Source organism: Anopheles aquasalis, chromosome 3, assembly GCF_943734665.1.
Source record: "Anopheles aquasalis chromosome 3, idAnoAquaMG_Q_19, whole genome shotgun sequence".
Taxonomy (NCBI): Eukaryota; Metazoa; Arthropoda; class Insecta; order Diptera; family Culicidae; genus Anopheles; species Anopheles aquasalis.
This window is the reverse complement of record NC_064878.1, coordinates 68,152,857-68,169,041: the sequence shown is the minus strand read 5'-3', so window position 1 is coordinate 68,169,041 and position 16,185 is coordinate 68,152,857. Positions and strand designations below refer to the sequence as shown.

Genomic DNA, 16,185 nt, shown 5'->3' with positions numbered 1-16,185 from the left:
CGAAACGATACACAATTTTGCTGCTGCTCGAACGACTCGAGGTGTCTTTGAAAGACCAGATTGAATTTTTGAATGTTAGGTGCACAATGTTCGTTAAGAACAGCACCACAAAGTTTTATTTTAATCCCTTTATTAATTGACGATTGCAAAAATTGCTGCAAAGAACAGGGTTCTACCAGATTCTGGAATGTGCATCTGCTTTCGCTGATAAGGGATGTTATTTTCCAACAGACGTTACAATCATTCGGTATATTTCGCTTTTTAATCGTTGCCTACGCCACAATTTAATCACCTTCCGCCAAGCGGCTGAGCGGACCGTTCTTAAAAAGCAAATTATGGTTTTGGAACCACAATCAATACTCAAATTCAGTCGAAAGATCAACGCCCTGACATCAATTCGTCGATTCCCTTCAACTTTGCTCCTACCCGAATACAGACAGTCCAAAAACAAAATCCAATCATAAGGTGAATAATCGTAATTATCAAGAGATGTGATTATATTCCACACTGATCAGAGTGCTTTTGAGCAGTAATTAAAAAGTATCTTTTATAAATCAATACTGAAAAGATTTCGTCTGATCTATACTGTGAATGCAGTGGCTGCTTGCAGTTTCATCAGTGTTCTACTACAGCTCGTTACGATCAGCGATGATCATTGCCTTTAACTAGCTCGGGACGGCAGGTAGTGTTCGATATTGTGAGTTGGAGTGAAAAAAAGTCGCTCATTTTTCCTGTTTCGCGTGTTCGCTGAACTTGCCTTTTAACATTACAAGCTGATGCAATAACTGGTGTATGTATAGGGTTAAAAGTGTAGGGAAATATCCGGTGATTTGTTGAAAAAAACAACGTACTACTTACGAACAATTTTCATTATCTGTATACTGCCGCGGCACCCAGACAGGATGAGCGAAGATGTTTAAATATATTTATTTGCATAAACTATTACCAAATAACGTTTTGTGCATCTCAATATGATACTAATTCATCAACTGAATGTTGGTTCTATTGATCGTAGATGACTAACCATTTTAGGCGTGTGCAAGCTCATCTCGAGATCTCTAACCTCGCTTTTCACAATTTCACAAAACCTCGTTTTTTATTATTGTATTTCAGGATCGATAGGACAGGTTCGATAGGAACTGTGGGAGTGCGTTATCTGAAGGTTGTAGCAAACCGTGCCAAATTCAATCGAACGATCCGTGGCTTCGCGATTACAGTTGCGGCGTCCTTTGGAACTTAGCTTTGCCACTGAGTCAGGGTGTGACCGCTTTGGTTATCAGCATGGAGAAGTCCATATCAGGCAGGACTGTGGATGAGCAGGTATGTATTCACTGCCGCCTTGAGCAAAAGTGAGAAGGCATTCACAACGTTGATTAGCCGGTAGACATATTTTGATTCTTCGATTTGATGGAAATCGCAAATGTCGACCACCATTTATTGTGCAAATGGATTTTCGTAATCTATTTAATTTTCTTTCGAGCCAAAGTTAATATTCCAGAGTTTTAACATCTCTTGATGCTTTATGTTTTGATCTTGCTCAAAAGGAAATTGCAGACGCTCGTAGCTATACCCTGTTGGAAATATTGTACGACGTTACGGCTAGCGCGGTAACAACAAGAGCTGGGCAGTTTATCTACAAGCGCGCAGATAATGTTCTCTGGACGGTAGAGCAAACTGCCCGTTGGTCTTTGCCGCAAGCGTCTCCAACAGCGTCCCAAGTTAGCGATTCTAAATCATCAAAAGACAGCGGAAAAGATGGGGCACCGCTTATCAGACCATTGCCATGGATGTTGTTTCTTCCAGCATTGATATACTTGCGCATGTTGCGTAATGTGCTGTCTATTGCATCGCGGTTAATTGGCCGGGGCCCTTTCCTGCCCTCTAATATGGTTGGTTTTATCCAAAACAAGAGACGAAAGCTACGGGCCCTAAAGTATCGTGGACAACGTTTAGAGCGCATAAGCAAAATAGAATCAGCAACATGGTTGAAGCGAATCGTTCTCAATCCGCTCAAAACGGTCATCTGCATCCGACCAGTTGATTTGAAGGGAGATTCTGATGTTGCGCACCTCGCGATAGTTCGCAAAGATCGACATGGGATCAGGAATAAACGCTACAACCAACGAGAGGCAGAAAGCGATGAAGATGCTGCAAGTGGCAATGATTCTTGGGAGGATGCTAGTTGCCAGGAGTTACTGGAAAAGTACGCCCATATTGAAGATGATTCCAGCTTTAATGTAAGTTAAAAGTTTCCTTAGTTTTCCTCTTAGAGTCTTCCGGATCGTTTTTCCTACATGTTTGTTATAATTAATAATAACGACAATCCGTTAATCACAGGCAGACGATATTACTTCCGGTTCCGATTGCGCAGACACTTCAATGTCAGATACAGATCATTCTCCTAAAAAAAGTCACACTGAGCGTAAAGTAAATGTCCAATTGCAAAACAACGGAAAAAAGGCGGACAAAATCGAAGAAACGTTCAAGCTCGATGCAAAAGAAATTAATACAAATAGCCTCAACGAAAATACTATCCAAACAAAGGATTCCTCTGGCAGCCCAAAATTCACTGTAGACACAGGTATCAAATTTGTAAACTATTTTTTGGGAACAAATTTTCTGTAGAAACTATTATTTTTTGCAGTGGAACAAATGCTTGCAAACACAAAGGATGATGTGTCACCGCAAAAAATCATTTCCAGCGAAATAAATAAAAACAATATCAACCCCAAAGGCACTGAGGAAGAACTGTTACAACACAGCAAAGGATTACCTACTCAAACTAACAATTCATCTAGTACATCAAAATCCACAATAAATTCAGGTAATATACAAAATCAGTATTCAAAACATTAGTAAGCTTTGATGTAACAATATTTAATCGTAAATAACATTCCTTTTACAGAGCCAGACACGCATGTCAAACCAAAGGAGATCGTCTCACCGTCCACGATCAATCCTGCGGTGGATTCAACGGAAAACAATGAAAACAAACCAATAAATCAGAATATTGGAACCGTGGCACAACCGAATAAGGCTGCATCATCATCCATCTCTAAATTAAGCTCTAAAAACTCTTCCAATGCAGTAGTGAGCGATATACGGAACAATCAGCAGCAACAAAAACCAACTAAACAACAATCTGCACCACAACTACAAAATCTTACAAAAGAACAGTCTAGTTTTAGCAATGGCGGTAAAACCCGAAACAAAAAGACATCAACCGCATCTATCGTTTAGTTGTAATATGTCGATTTTTCATTCATTTATGTTATATTTTCAAGCATGCAATAACTAGGATAGCTGAAAATGTTTTTCTTAATTAGTAGGTTTTGAAATTTGTAACGTTTTTTTGTCGGTTGTTGTTTAACAATAGAGCGTTGATATAATTAATCATCGTGATATATCATTGATTGATTAATTGAAATCGTTCGATAAGATGTGGGAAATATACATGGTTTTGCAATAAACATATCTTATGATTTGTGGTTTTTAAAACAATAAAATTCACAACGACGAAACATCGCGTGGTCGCCGAAACATCGCCGTTCTTTAACACATCATGCTCACCGTGCTTTTCATCGTGCTTACGGTGGACCTTACAAAATTGCCCACAGATGGGCATAAAATTACAATGGCCCCCTTCGAAGATGGCTAAAATTGTTGAAACATCCAATGTTGTGTTAAAAGCGAGTAAAAATTGAATAAAAATTGTAAAACAGACATCGCTAAAATGCTCCTTTCCAACTGTGTATGAAAGCTAAGCCCCGTGTGCGCACGCGCCTCACATAACCGAGCACCACAGCATTTTTTTCAATATTCTATTACAGTTTCCAATCTATAGAGTTTGGAATTTGTGCCTTATCTTCTATACATCATTCTAGGTTATGATCTGTGTAGATTAACATATTTTAGTATACATTCCTTAGCGGTATAGTTTTTTTGTTCGACAATCCCTCGATTCAAACAAGTTGATAACGACGAGAAGACGCAAGAGCATGGAAAGAGCATGTTGAATATATTGAAAGAGATGCTTGTGAGAGGCTTCAAAATGAAGATGCGGCAGTTCGCTCTCTCAGTCGGTCGTCGAACGTCACAAAACATAAAAGTTTAAGATTAAAACCGGAAAGCAACTTTTAGAAAACTGTGCCAGCATAGAGCAGTGAAGTTAAAGCAGAAGTTGAATGAAAGATGAATGCACGACGTGGCAGAGAGGCTAAAATACTCCGATAGGAAATGTGTACAAGTGTAGAAGGTGCAGCTCGTATTCTTGAATGTGCCGTCATTCTAATCCAAGCACGAACAGAAACAAAAGTTCCTTGGCTGTATGTTCAAAGCAGTGTTCATAAATTCCATATGCATCATTATTTCGTAGGCATTACGTTTTTGCGGTTACATTTTCTCGGTCACGTCTGCATCGAATCAATTAAAACTGACTTTAAAATGTTACTTATCCTACTGGCGCAATAATAAGTTCTTTAATAGTTGCGATGTAATTTAGTAGTGTGACAAATTTTAGATAAAAGTTCCGTCAAACAATTATCCAAAAATTGAAATCAATAAATTACCGATTTGTAAGTTTAACACGATTCTGTGCAATAGCTGTTTGTGCTGTGCCAAATACAATTTATACAAGCGCTAATCAGTAAGTGAACGACCAAGAAATGTCTGGGTAAAACCTGCGACCAAGAGTTGAAGTGAATATGTAGATTTTGTAAATTCTTCCATCCCATACCAAGCACCAAGGGTTTCATTCATCCAGCGAGAGTCCCGCTCTCTTTTTTCGCGAGCTCTCAGTTTTGGATTCCTTAGGCATCTCGCCTTTTCTCCTCTTTTACTCTTTGTTGCTCTTAGTTTTGAATGGAACGAAACCGGTATTTTTCGTAGAGCTTGTTTACAAATTGTGCGCCCAGTTGGCAGTTTTGTGAGTGAAATAATGTGCTTCTAAATTTTATTGACGGATTTTCAAAACGTACAATATTTAAGTATAGTGCACATGAACAAACATACTAAAATAAACTGTAGATTATTAGCATGTAAAGAATGAATGGTTTCAAAGAAGAAAAGATTCAGCACATATGTTAAAATGAATTTAAAACAGGGCTGTTGCTTAGCAATTAGTTCACCAGTGCGTCGGCAGCCGTTGTCGTATTCGTAAACTAATCGGTTTTTGTGTTTTTTTTTATCGCGAATGCCCTGTTGAATCTAGCCCCTTGGCACAAATGTCCGAACATGGGTTGCGTGAGTAACGTTATTCCGGCAGGATGGGTATGTTGATGGTTCTATGCTATAGGTGCTATGAGCGTTGAAGGATTTTTTGTTGTTTTGTATGACTTCTCGCACGACTTTTAACTCTAGCTAGAATTTGAGCGACATATGCAACAAGAATTTGGGGAGCCAACATAAGCATACACAATCGATCCGCTGCCACATGAGTATTCCGCGAGAAAAGACGTATAATTAATTAGCAAAACATTGATTGTCCCACACCACAATTGATCCAGCTTTTTCTCAGCTCGTATATGTAAATGGAACATGTTTCTTTTTTGTATTTTTTGGCCAACCTTCACCAGAATCCCTCGCTCAAGCTATATTTTAGTTGACAGATCTTTGCGAAAAATGGGTCATAATCATTTTCACATATCCTCTGGGGCGAAATGTTTTGTGTAATTAATAAGTAATTATTAGTATTGTAGTATTAGTATGTAATTAATTATTAGTATTCAAGCTGATACAAAAAAGTGTACATCAACATGAAAAAAAGGATTTACTGACATTGATATGATTTATTTCTTTTATACACTGTTCCTGTTCTGAATTACCATCATTGATATTCCTACTCTCGCTTAGGCCGATTTTGAATTCCCTTCTCTTCGACCAAACTATACTTGTTGCTTCTAGCAATTTGACGTGTGGATTAATTTTTAGATGGACGTAAATATTCCGGATGATAGACAATGATATTTTTGCGTGAAAGCTAAAAAGAACTGTTGAACAGGATTAACACCCTGTTGTTTTCTATGTTTCACAGACTTTACAAGAATGCCTCATTGAGACAAGCAAAAAATCGTTCGTTTGAAGCAATAATCACTTTTAAATCATCTAGCAATGTGCAAACAAATAATCAGTATAAAATTAGTAACGACGCAGCATACTAACTCAAGATTGATCAATGTTATCTCTTAAAATATCGAATGTTAACTATAAGCGCGCATGTGTCGGAAAATAATTAATATAAATACGCGGTGACTCGTGGCTGCTAATGGGAAGTGATAAGGAGCTGAAGGATAGTGAAATGGCAGAATACGCGACAGTGATCACATCAGGTGGTGGCCCTAACTGCCCTGATGGAAGCATAATAGCTACTAGCACACACGCGATAGGAGCTGGAGGAAGCTATAGTGGTGGCGGAAGCGGCAGCAGTGGAAGCAGTAAGTGTGTGAATTTATCTTTTTCATACCCATTGTGCCATTTTATGAGTTTGAATCCGTAGATTTTGATGAGCGCATTTATTAAACTTTGTTTGCATTGCCAAATAAGTAATTATAATAAAAACTATAATTTAAAATGCAGTATACACTTTACCTCGATGAGAGAAGCTATTTTCATTTTGATATCTGTTAAATTAATGCCATGTGCATACTAGAGCGTTTGATAGCAGTAATTCCAGCATCAGTAATAAGAAGCTTTAAGCCGGGGAAACATGAAGCGTAAACTCTCGTATAAACTCAGAATATAATGCCAAAAAGTTTACGCTTCGTGTGGCAGGCATAATCGCATAAAAGTTTATACCGAAACGTCAACTGCAATTACATTCGTGCACCTCCAATTACACTATGCTATTACATCAATTACAAGTGTTTTTGGCCACAAAAAATATGAATCGACGAAATAAGTTGATTTCTGAACATCTTCTTTTAAATTTTAAGATGTTTTTACTGTACATTAGCGATTGTAGAACATTCAATTCTTCAGAACGCTACGCTTCATGTTGGTGCTGTGTTTACGCTTGCTTTTACGCTCGGATTTACGCTCCGCGGGCCTATAATCTTTTTGACATAAGCATAATCTTTTTGGCATTACACTCTGAGTTTATACGAGAGTTTACGCTTCATGTATCCCCGGGTTTAGAATTACGGTAACAGAATTATTTTTTGCCCTCTATTTAAGCTATTTTTAACGCTTTTTGTAAAAATATGGTTATGCATATCGCCACTCTCAATTCTATAGAACGTTCTCGACTGAATTTAGAATCCAAATGTTCTTCTCTACGAAAACACCTGAGCAAATCGGCATCAGAGTTAAGTTGCAACGATTGTGGAGGATCCGGAGATTCAGCACACGCTTCCCCACAACGGGCCCGTTCTGCGAATGCACCAACCATACCAGGTGTTATTCAACGAACTCATGGTTTTTTCAATACATTGAGGGTAATATAGGAAATGTTTCATTTCAAGCCTTATCTGAGATGTAGTTATCAAATTCGTCTACAGCATCGCTGGTCTCGGGCAAGAAGCAAGGAACGACTTCGAGGATCATTTGGTCCAGAGCTAGAATGTCGTCGTGATAGTCAAAGCGATTACGCTGCTGATAATAGTTCTGCGGAACACAGTAGCTCCGCTACGCCGCATCAATCTCCACGACATAGAGCTCAAACATTAGGAGATTCTCCGTTAGCAAAAGCAAACGAAAAAAATGCCAGCTCTAATGGACCTCTGGAAACCACAAGTGGTTCCATAGTAACCGGTGTTCTGAAGGTACTATCGGCCAAAGCAGACATCGAGCCAATAGGCATTTCCTCTACGTCTGAGATGGGACACCAGACAATCAGCGGTTTAGCCAAGGTTTCTGAAACACCAGACACTAGCAGTATAACTTGCTTAAACTCGGCCGATGAACAACAGCGAAGACGAGAGACGCAATTAAGGCAGCATTCATTTTTCCAGCTTCGAGTGCATTTGATCAGTGGTCATGGTCTTGTAGCCATGGATAAGAGTGGTACGTTGAAATATACGGTTAGTTGTACAATTATTTTCCATTATGCTAACACCTGTATTTTAGGTACAAGCGATCCTTATGTCAAATTTAAGATTGGAGGACGACTTTTGTACAAATCCAAAACTGTTCACAAAGATCTGAATCCGTTATGGGATGAAACCTTCGTCGTACCTGTAGAAGATCCATTCCAGCCGATAATCATTAAAGTTTGTATTTAAATTATTTCGTATCGCAGTGACTTAACATACAGCTTTTCTTCTTCAGGTTTTCGACTATGATTGGGGCCTGCAGGATGATTTTATGGGATCTGCCAAGCTCTGTCTTACCATGCTAGAGTTAAATCGTGCTCAAGATATGGCTATTAAACTGGAAGACCCGCAAAGAGCCAACAAGGATTTGGGAGAGATCAAGTTGAACGTTACACTTTGGCCTAAAACTCAGGAAGACAAAGAGCAAGTGAGACCTCTTATGCACCGTCACTATTTCATTCTTGTTTTCTATTGTTTCTTGCTGTTCATTCTATTCTACCAGTTGAACCATGCAGTAGAATAGTTTATTTGATTAAATTCAGTGCAATTAGCTGTGTTTCAACAAAAACTATGCTGACCTTCCGTTCTGTTCTAAATCGCACAAACGCCCTTGTTTTCTTCCGTTTCCGTTGACGCTCGAAAGTATTTTCAGCGCAATCCCAAACTGGCAGATGCATCACGCCGGCTGAAGTCTCAGATCTGGAGTTCAGTTGTCACGATTGTACTGATTGAAGCTAAAGCATTGCCACCGGACGCTGAAAACGGCCTCAATGATATTTATGTAAGGTTTAGGTAAGACGAAACATTGCTACACTAATCACATTTCTCGATCTCACACCTTTTGTTGGGTATCTTCTTCATCATACATTTGTTTCAGGTTAGGAAATGAAAAATATAAGTCAAAAGCATCGTACAGAGCGCGATGGTTGGAGCAGTTCGATCTGCATCTCTTCGAAGAGGATCAAATTCTGGAAATTGTTATCTGCGGGAAATATTTTTCAGGAAAATGCAAAATTGATCTCTCCAAAAAAACACGCGAACGCACGCATAGAATTTGGCAGCCTTTAGAAGAATGTTCCGGCGAGTTGCATCTAATGGTAATGTTGCGAATCGGGGTGATCCCGATTTCCCGAATTGAAAAAGACCGTGAATGCCTGTAGCGCGTGATCCGTTTTCTTTAACGTCCAAATTTGTACTCCTTTATTTCCCGCTTTTTCTTTGTACAGTACTCTGTACTGTAAATGTATGATCTAACCCACCACCTATTTAAATTCTACGGCCCCTGGGAAGCAAAACAATTGTAATGCTCCCAGGGGCTGAGAGTGAGGGTAGCCGGGCCGTATTTGGCGAATAAAGATACGGGCTCGTCCCGACTGAACGAGAAAAAACCTATTTAAATTCAAACAGGTAACGATAAGCGGGACGACAGCAGCTGAAAGTATAAGCGATTTGACCTCCTACAAAGAGGACTCCAAAGAGCGAGCTCAAGTGCAAAGTCGTTATGTATGGCAGAAATCGTTACAAAACATGCGCGATGTTGGACATCTCACTGTGAAAGTGTTTGGAGCATCCGGCCTGGCAGCAGCAGATATTGGCGGCAAGAGTGACCCTTTCGTTGTTCTCGAGCTAATTAACGCTCGATTACAAACACAAACAGAATACAAGACGGTATCTATCTTTCCAAAACTATCCATTATCCTCTACGAGAAATATGTACCCTTTAGCATTACTAATATTTCAATTGATATGCAGCTTTCGCCAAATTGGAATAAGATTTTTACATTGTAAGCGACCCATGCCGAACGTTTCAAACATATTTACACCATCTAAAATTAACGACTCATATATATACATTTTTTTTATGTACGCCCTGCTATTTTTACTGAGACAGTAATGTGAAAGATATTTCATCAGTACTAGAAATTACTGTTTACGACGAAGACCGAGATCACAAAGTGGAGTTTTTGGGAAAAGTAGTGATTCCACTGCTGCGAATACGAAACGGTGAAAAGCGATGGTATGCACTCAAGGATAAAAAAATGTACAATCGTGCAAAAGGCACCCAACCTCAAGTAAGTTCAGAGCATAATTGTAGAATGAATGTTGTGAGAAGAAAAAAAATCGTTACAGATCCTGCTAGAGTTGACAGTACTATGGAATAAACTTCGAGCAGCCTTGCGCGTACTTGAACCAAAAGAAGAGAAGCTTGTACAACAAGAATCTAAGTTCAAAAGGCAGCTGTTTTTACGTAATGTTACACGCTTGAAAGCAGTTATCGAAGCAATCATCGAAGCCGGGCAATTCATACAGTGAGTACTAGCTGATTTACCCAATTTTATGCGGGTGCACGGGGTGCGGTTGCACGGGGGTGGTTTCTTTTCGTTGGTCCATTTTTCTTATCATAGGCCAGAAGGCGAAAGAATTGAGTAAACTCCGCTTTGATGTAACCAATCAATTTAGAGACCCCAAAAACATTGGAAATGACACCCATATTGCCCTAGAATGGATTTTAAGAAAGAGAGCGGTGTATGGAGGCTGTCCCTTCCACTTGTCCGGCAAGCAGCAAAAAAATTGGTCACGTGGTATCTAAAGCAACCAACAAAAATTGTATGAGTTTTGGAGAAATTTGCTAGAAAACTTGAAGATCCATGCATTTTTCTAACACATTGGTATTGGGGAGGGGGGAGAAGGGAGGGGAATTTTGGGAAAAGGACTAGTTTTAGAGTGATGCGCGTACAAACAAACACCCACCGCCACTTTGGTCCTATTCGGCGGGAGGTGACTGATGTGACCGCGGCACAGGTGCCTCAATGTTATGGCTTGTAGGGATGAAAAATAATCAACTATCGCTTTGTTATCAGTTATTTGGAGTCGCCCGTTTTGATGAGCTTATGAAGTACCACCCCCGATACACAAGCTTGTTACATGATGTCTTTTTTTACTAAAAGATAATGCCATTCTATTCAATTTTAGGAGCTGTTTTGAATGGGAATCTCCCATAAGGTCGTTTATTGCCTTGGTGCTTTGGATTTGTGGTTGTATTTGGTTCGATATTTCCACAATACCAGCGGTAGCTTTGCTTTATCTTCTCAAGTGCGTAAATTTGATGCAAACAAATGAACATTAGATTAATTATAACAGCTATCTTACAGAAACTGGCTGATTAAATGGCTGACAGGAAATTCTTCGCCATCGACAGCAGACGAGTACGATGTAGCAAGTGACGATGAAGATGAAGAAGATAAAGAAAAGGTACAAATGGATTTAAATATTCGATTATTAGTTTCATAACTGATATGATCTTCTTATTTTGCAGGAAGAAAAGAAAACGATTAAAGAACGCTTGCAAGCGATACAAGAAGTTTCCCAAAGTGTCCAGAATACTATTGGCTTTCTTGCATCCCTAGGCGAAAGTGTCAAAAAGTAGTTATCATCATACAGGGCTGCATTCAGTTAAATACAGAAAACTAATGTGACTTTCTTTTGTTTTAGCACCTTTAATTTTTCTGTCCCTGAGCTCAGTTGGCTGATGGCTTTGTTGCTATTAGTAGCATGTCTAGTGCTTCACTACGTTCCGATGCGAATTCTTTTACTTTTATGGGGATTAGCCAAGTTTAGTCGTCGAATTATACGACCACATAGTGTTCCCAATAACGAATTACTCGACCTGCTTTCAAGAGTTCCGGATGACGAAGAAATTGTGAGTTTGTTGTTGTATGTGTATGTTGTTTTGTAAATTCTCTTTTTTATTTGTCTGTATCACCAATAGATAATGTGGCGAGAATTACCACTACATTCCACACCTGAAATGGCACGACGAGATCCTAGAAAGAAGCACAAAGTATCGTAATGCTACCAAACAACCCTGAAGCGCTACTTTAGGGATCATCTGAAAAGGGTTTTAAAAGTCAGTAAAACCAAGCCACATGCAAACGATATGTCTTAAGCACTAAATTGTCGTAGGCAACTACAGTTATTTGTGAATTTTATATTTCTTGTTATGTAACTCTTGAGCTTTCCAAAACTATTCATTATCTTCTACGAGAAATATTTAAGCTTTAGCATTACTAATATTTTAAATGATATGCAGCTTTGCTGCTCCTTCCATTTTGTCTTAGATTGAGATAAGTTACAAACAGTTGGGAGCAAACTGTCCTAGAGCAGCATAAGAAATGATATTTTTTTATTTCGTAGCAAAACCCGCCTAGCCAATTAAAACTACACTACATTAGCGTAGCGTAATACACGCGCGCTAGCGTTGAAATTAATGTACTTGTAAAAGAATACAAAAGGTTAAAACTTATCTGAAACCTGTAACAAGAAACTCTCTTCTTCCTTCCCATTCTTATAACTCTCAAACTCCGATTAATGTAGCATTAAATGTAAAGCGTTAAAAAATATTCAACGAATATTAATAGCTTAATTTTTTGTATTACTATTTCAGTGATATGAGCGTCAAAAACAAACCATCCTATTTATAATATTCGTTTTCACTAGTGTTATTTATGGTGGTATCGAATGTATAATAAAATAATTCAATTTTAATTGTGATATTATGTTAGATTAGATTATGTCCTATAAACAAGACTACCATTTCAAGATTATTTTTGCATAGTTGATGGTTCCTCGATGAAATCCGTCCAAATTATAGAAATCGAGGATGAAATTGACGGATGTTTTTTTTAGAATTATTCCGGAAGATGCCACTTGAAATATGACTTGATTGTTCTATGGACGAAATGACCAACTTATCATAACTTAGTGAAGTAAAAGAACCTAGAAAAATATTTTTCAATGCGAAGTATTGTTTCATTCGATCAAAAAACAGATTAAAATTAATAATGCATTACATTTGAAAAAGTGTCTTGCCCGGCAATGTTGTTTGCTGATTAAAGCTTTATTAGATACCGTAAAAACTAGTCATAAGTCTTTCAAGCAATATAGTTTTTCGTATGGATACGTAGTTCTCAAGTACTTTTTCACTTTTGCCAAATATGTTATTAAGATCTGTTCTCAGGAGATAATTTGTTATCTAAATACATTACTGCTAGAGGATCTTGTTCCAATACTCTTCGATATGAGTCTTTAGAGACGAGCTAATCAGATTGAGTTTCGAGTATGTTATTTGATTAAACTTTTAATAACATACGTTAGCATATTTTAAAGTGAAACGTTGTTAACCAATTTAATATATTTAAATGAAAAGGTAGGTTAGTCTCTATTAAAAAAATTGATACTATGGCACCGAAATGAAACATGTTTAATATTGAGCTTAGTATAACATTTTGCACAGAAATAGCTTAATCATTTATTTGTTGAGATGTTTTTTTAATCAGTAAAATATTTACCCTTTTTGATGACCGTCTATCTGTGTCAAATATTTACAATAGAAAAATTCCAAAGGCCATTTCGAACAATTGAGAAAGTTGTTACGAAAAGTCCCAAACTAATTAATGAATGTTCAAACAATTAAAAAAAAATTAATTGTATTACACGGTAGAATGGTTTTGCCTTTGCAAAGCTAGTATATTTCATCAGTTTTCCACCTATTGTGTTGCCTACTCCACGGTTGCCTCTAATATATATTAAAGTTTCATTCCAGTTGATAAAATGTTGATTATTTTGAATTGCCATTTTTTCCTTTTGTGCTTGATGAGACCTCCATTCCATCCAATGTTTTATGGCATATTCAATATGTTAGCTACCAAAAACAGTTTAAAGCTAGCAAAACAAGTAGTTTGTAGGATAATTCTGTTCTGAATAAAAAAAAGCAGGAAAAACGATTGATTGCCGACTGTAAGATAAAATGGAAGTGCGATTGATTATCAACTCAAATATCTTTGCACAAAATATCAAACATCAATCTCCTCTTCAAATCAACGACTATTGTCGTCGTTTTCTAGTTGTTAGAAGTGAATTAATTTTTTGCTAATAAAGGCTTTTTTCTCAGAAAAAGTCGGATGCTCTAACTCCATTGTTGTAGCCTCATAAATACAAATACTATACCGGTAAATTTAGGTAAACAAAACATTCTTACGAATGAAAACACTTCACCAACTGATCGAGTCGTGCTTATAAAAGTAATTTAGTTTGAGATTTAATAATTCTTTAGAGATATTTAGCACTTCAGTGGAAAAGAAAAATATTTGTTCCTATACTTTAACGGCATGCTTTACAAACTATAACCGAAGTTCATACACATATTTCCAAAACGTTACTAAGGAAAAAAGAATTGATAATATCTACGACATTCAGTTTGTTATGATTTGGCTATACTATCCGGAAACTCGAAAAGTTAAAATAATATTAAAAACGAAACTCGTTTGCACTACTGTTAATAAAACCCCCTTTGAGTCACCTCTTTCTTCCGCATTTACTGTTTCTAACGCATGGTCTAGCAGTAACTAAATCATTGTGTAATATTCAGAAACTTGTACCACTTGAATATTTACCAAATTTACATCGAAACCCCCAATATAAGAAAGTGAACAATTTCAAACATTGTTCGAGAATGATAGGAAGTCCACCGACGCACGATCGAAACCAATAGAGAAACCATTATTAGCGAAAAGTGATAAACTTAAATAACTTTATACAAAGTTTACCGGTTACAATAATGCATCTCAAATCGATGATCAATATATCTTGTCACATGTAACATGAATGGAGCATGACCATGCATTTAAGACGCAAATAAACTCGAAAAGAGTTTAAAATCGCTAAAATATATTTAAAAATATCACTCTGCATGAAAGATTAAAACAGATATCGTGAATACCTGGCAGCACCATTACAAAACGATTCGCCTTTAAATTCTAATAAACTTGGATATGAAAAATGTGTATCTAATATATTTGTTGTTGAATTCATGCATTTGCATCCCAAAAACACTATAGTATCAGAATGATCACCAAAGAGAAATTAACGACTGATTGAAGATATACTTTCAATAGTAGCTTACGTGTAAAATAAGAAAGATACACAACGATTTACATTAAGTGTCACACGATTGACTATAAGTATATAAGTTGCTTGCCGTCAGAGCTGTACGACTTCTCATTTGTTAATTTTTGCTAGTATGATGTTTCTTTAAGAATTTACATTGATAGAAATAAAATAAAATTATGCTTAGCACCATTCAACTTCGTAACCATGTTTGGGCGAAGTAGGAAAACAAACACGAAAAATAAATAACATTGAGAAAAACGAAGAATTGCGTTTCCTTAGCTTTATGTTATTTCTGAAATTAAGTTCATAATTGAATCACTGAAATGTGGGACGCCATCAATTGTAAGCCAACAGCAGCAACATAAATATTGATGTTATCATTTCGTCAATGACGAGATAGAGCAAATATTTGTTTAGAAAAGGGTGTATATGATTACATCATTTTTCTCTGAACAATCAAATTCACAATATTCTCTAGTATTTATGCTCCTTGCTTTGTTACTACTAACAGTTTTTTCGTGGCCAGTAATTGATCTCACGACACCAATATTTTTAATTGATAAAAAGTAAATAAAATTATGAAACTACGCCCATCATCCGTAATCCATGTAAGCACAACGTCTAGCAAAAAACTCTACCTACCCATAGATGCACCTGATCTTTTGAAGACAACGGCAACGATAATAATCATTGTGAAAAAGAAAGTTACGTTTCAATCTCATGGGAGAAGAAGCAAGTCTTACGTATGACAGCCTGAGGTCATCGAGAAAGTGTCATGCATCGCCCAAATCGGATGGAAAGGATACCAGAGCATGGGAGGTCAACAATAGCTATCTTTCAACTTGCGAATTATCCCAAGCGATTCAATATCCTGCTGTAACGCGACGTTATAGATGGAAGATGGAAAAAAAGTGTGGAACACTACATCACACATCCCTCCGCTCAACTCATATGGATTCAATTTCAACATCTATTTGTAGGCAAAACCAAGACTAACTCACTTCCGTTCATGGAATCAGTGAAAGTTTTTGGAATCGCGTAATTCAGTCTTGCGGATCGCATGTTTGAAATATTATATCACCATTATCCAATTCAATGCGTGAGATTTTCGGTATGGTAAATGATGCCAGCCTGAGATTGCTTTTTGTATTCTCTGAACATTTCGTATTTATTTAACAGCTATCCAATCCCCAAATCCAATGGCAATACG

The 16,185-nt window shown here is 37.3% G+C and overlaps 2 protein-coding genes across 14 annotated transcripts; both read left to right on the top strand.

The window, feature by feature from the left end:
• Positions 1–328: 328 nt before the first annotated feature.
• Positions 329–3,474, top strand: LOC126574283 (uncharacterized). 4 transcript variants are annotated; one of them, XM_050234400.1, is made up of 6 exons: positions 329–465; positions 1,114–1,320; positions 1,545–2,237; positions 2,338–2,581; positions 2,645–2,824; positions 2,906–3,474. In XM_050234400.1, exons 2-6 carry the CDS (start codon positions 1,282–1,284, stop codon positions 3,238–3,240), a joined length of 1,491 nt encoding a protein of 496 aa, XP_050090357.1. In that variant the 5' UTR covers positions 329–465; positions 1,114–1,281; the 3' UTR covers positions 3,241–3,474. The 4 variants fall into 4 exon arrangements, with proteins under 4 accessions (XP_050090357.1, XP_050090358.1, XP_050090356.1 ...); XM_050234401.1 differs by lacking the exon at positions 329–465 and adding an exon at positions 512–682; XM_050234399.1 differs by lacking the exon at positions 329–465 and adding an exon at positions 512–697.
• Positions 3,475–3,835: 361 nt separating this feature from the next.
• LOC126574280 (multiple C2 and transmembrane domain-containing protein) lies at positions 3,836–15,203 on the top strand. Of its 10 annotated transcripts, none has more exons than XR_007608216.1 (17): positions 4,072–4,645; positions 6,209–6,431; positions 7,231–7,430; positions 7,494–7,998; positions 8,062–8,204; positions 8,263–8,454; positions 8,671–8,819; positions 8,905–9,124; positions 9,435–9,811; positions 9,919–10,099; positions 10,158–10,336; positions 11,001–11,120; positions 11,180–11,279; positions 11,344–11,450; positions 11,520–11,727; positions 11,797–11,934; positions 12,472–15,203. XR_007608216.1 is itself a non-coding variant. In XM_050234385.1 (17 exons), the coding sequence occupies exons 3-17, from the start codon at positions 6,263–6,265 to the stop codon at positions 11,875–11,877; spliced, it is 2,931 nt and encodes a 976-aa protein (XP_050090342.1). In that variant the 5' UTR covers positions 4,072–4,255; positions 4,475–4,645; positions 6,209–6,262; the 3' UTR covers positions 11,878–15,203. The 10 variants fall into 10 exon arrangements, 9 of the variants coding, with proteins under 9 accessions (XP_050090345.1, XP_050090342.1, XP_050090349.1 ...); XM_050234385.1 differs by having other exon boundaries at positions 4,072–4,255; positions 4,475–4,645; positions 11,797–15,203; XM_050234392.1 differs by having other exon boundaries at positions 9,435–9,695; positions 9,780–9,811; positions 11,797–15,203.
• The last annotated feature ends 982 nt before the right edge of the window (positions 15,204–16,185 follow it).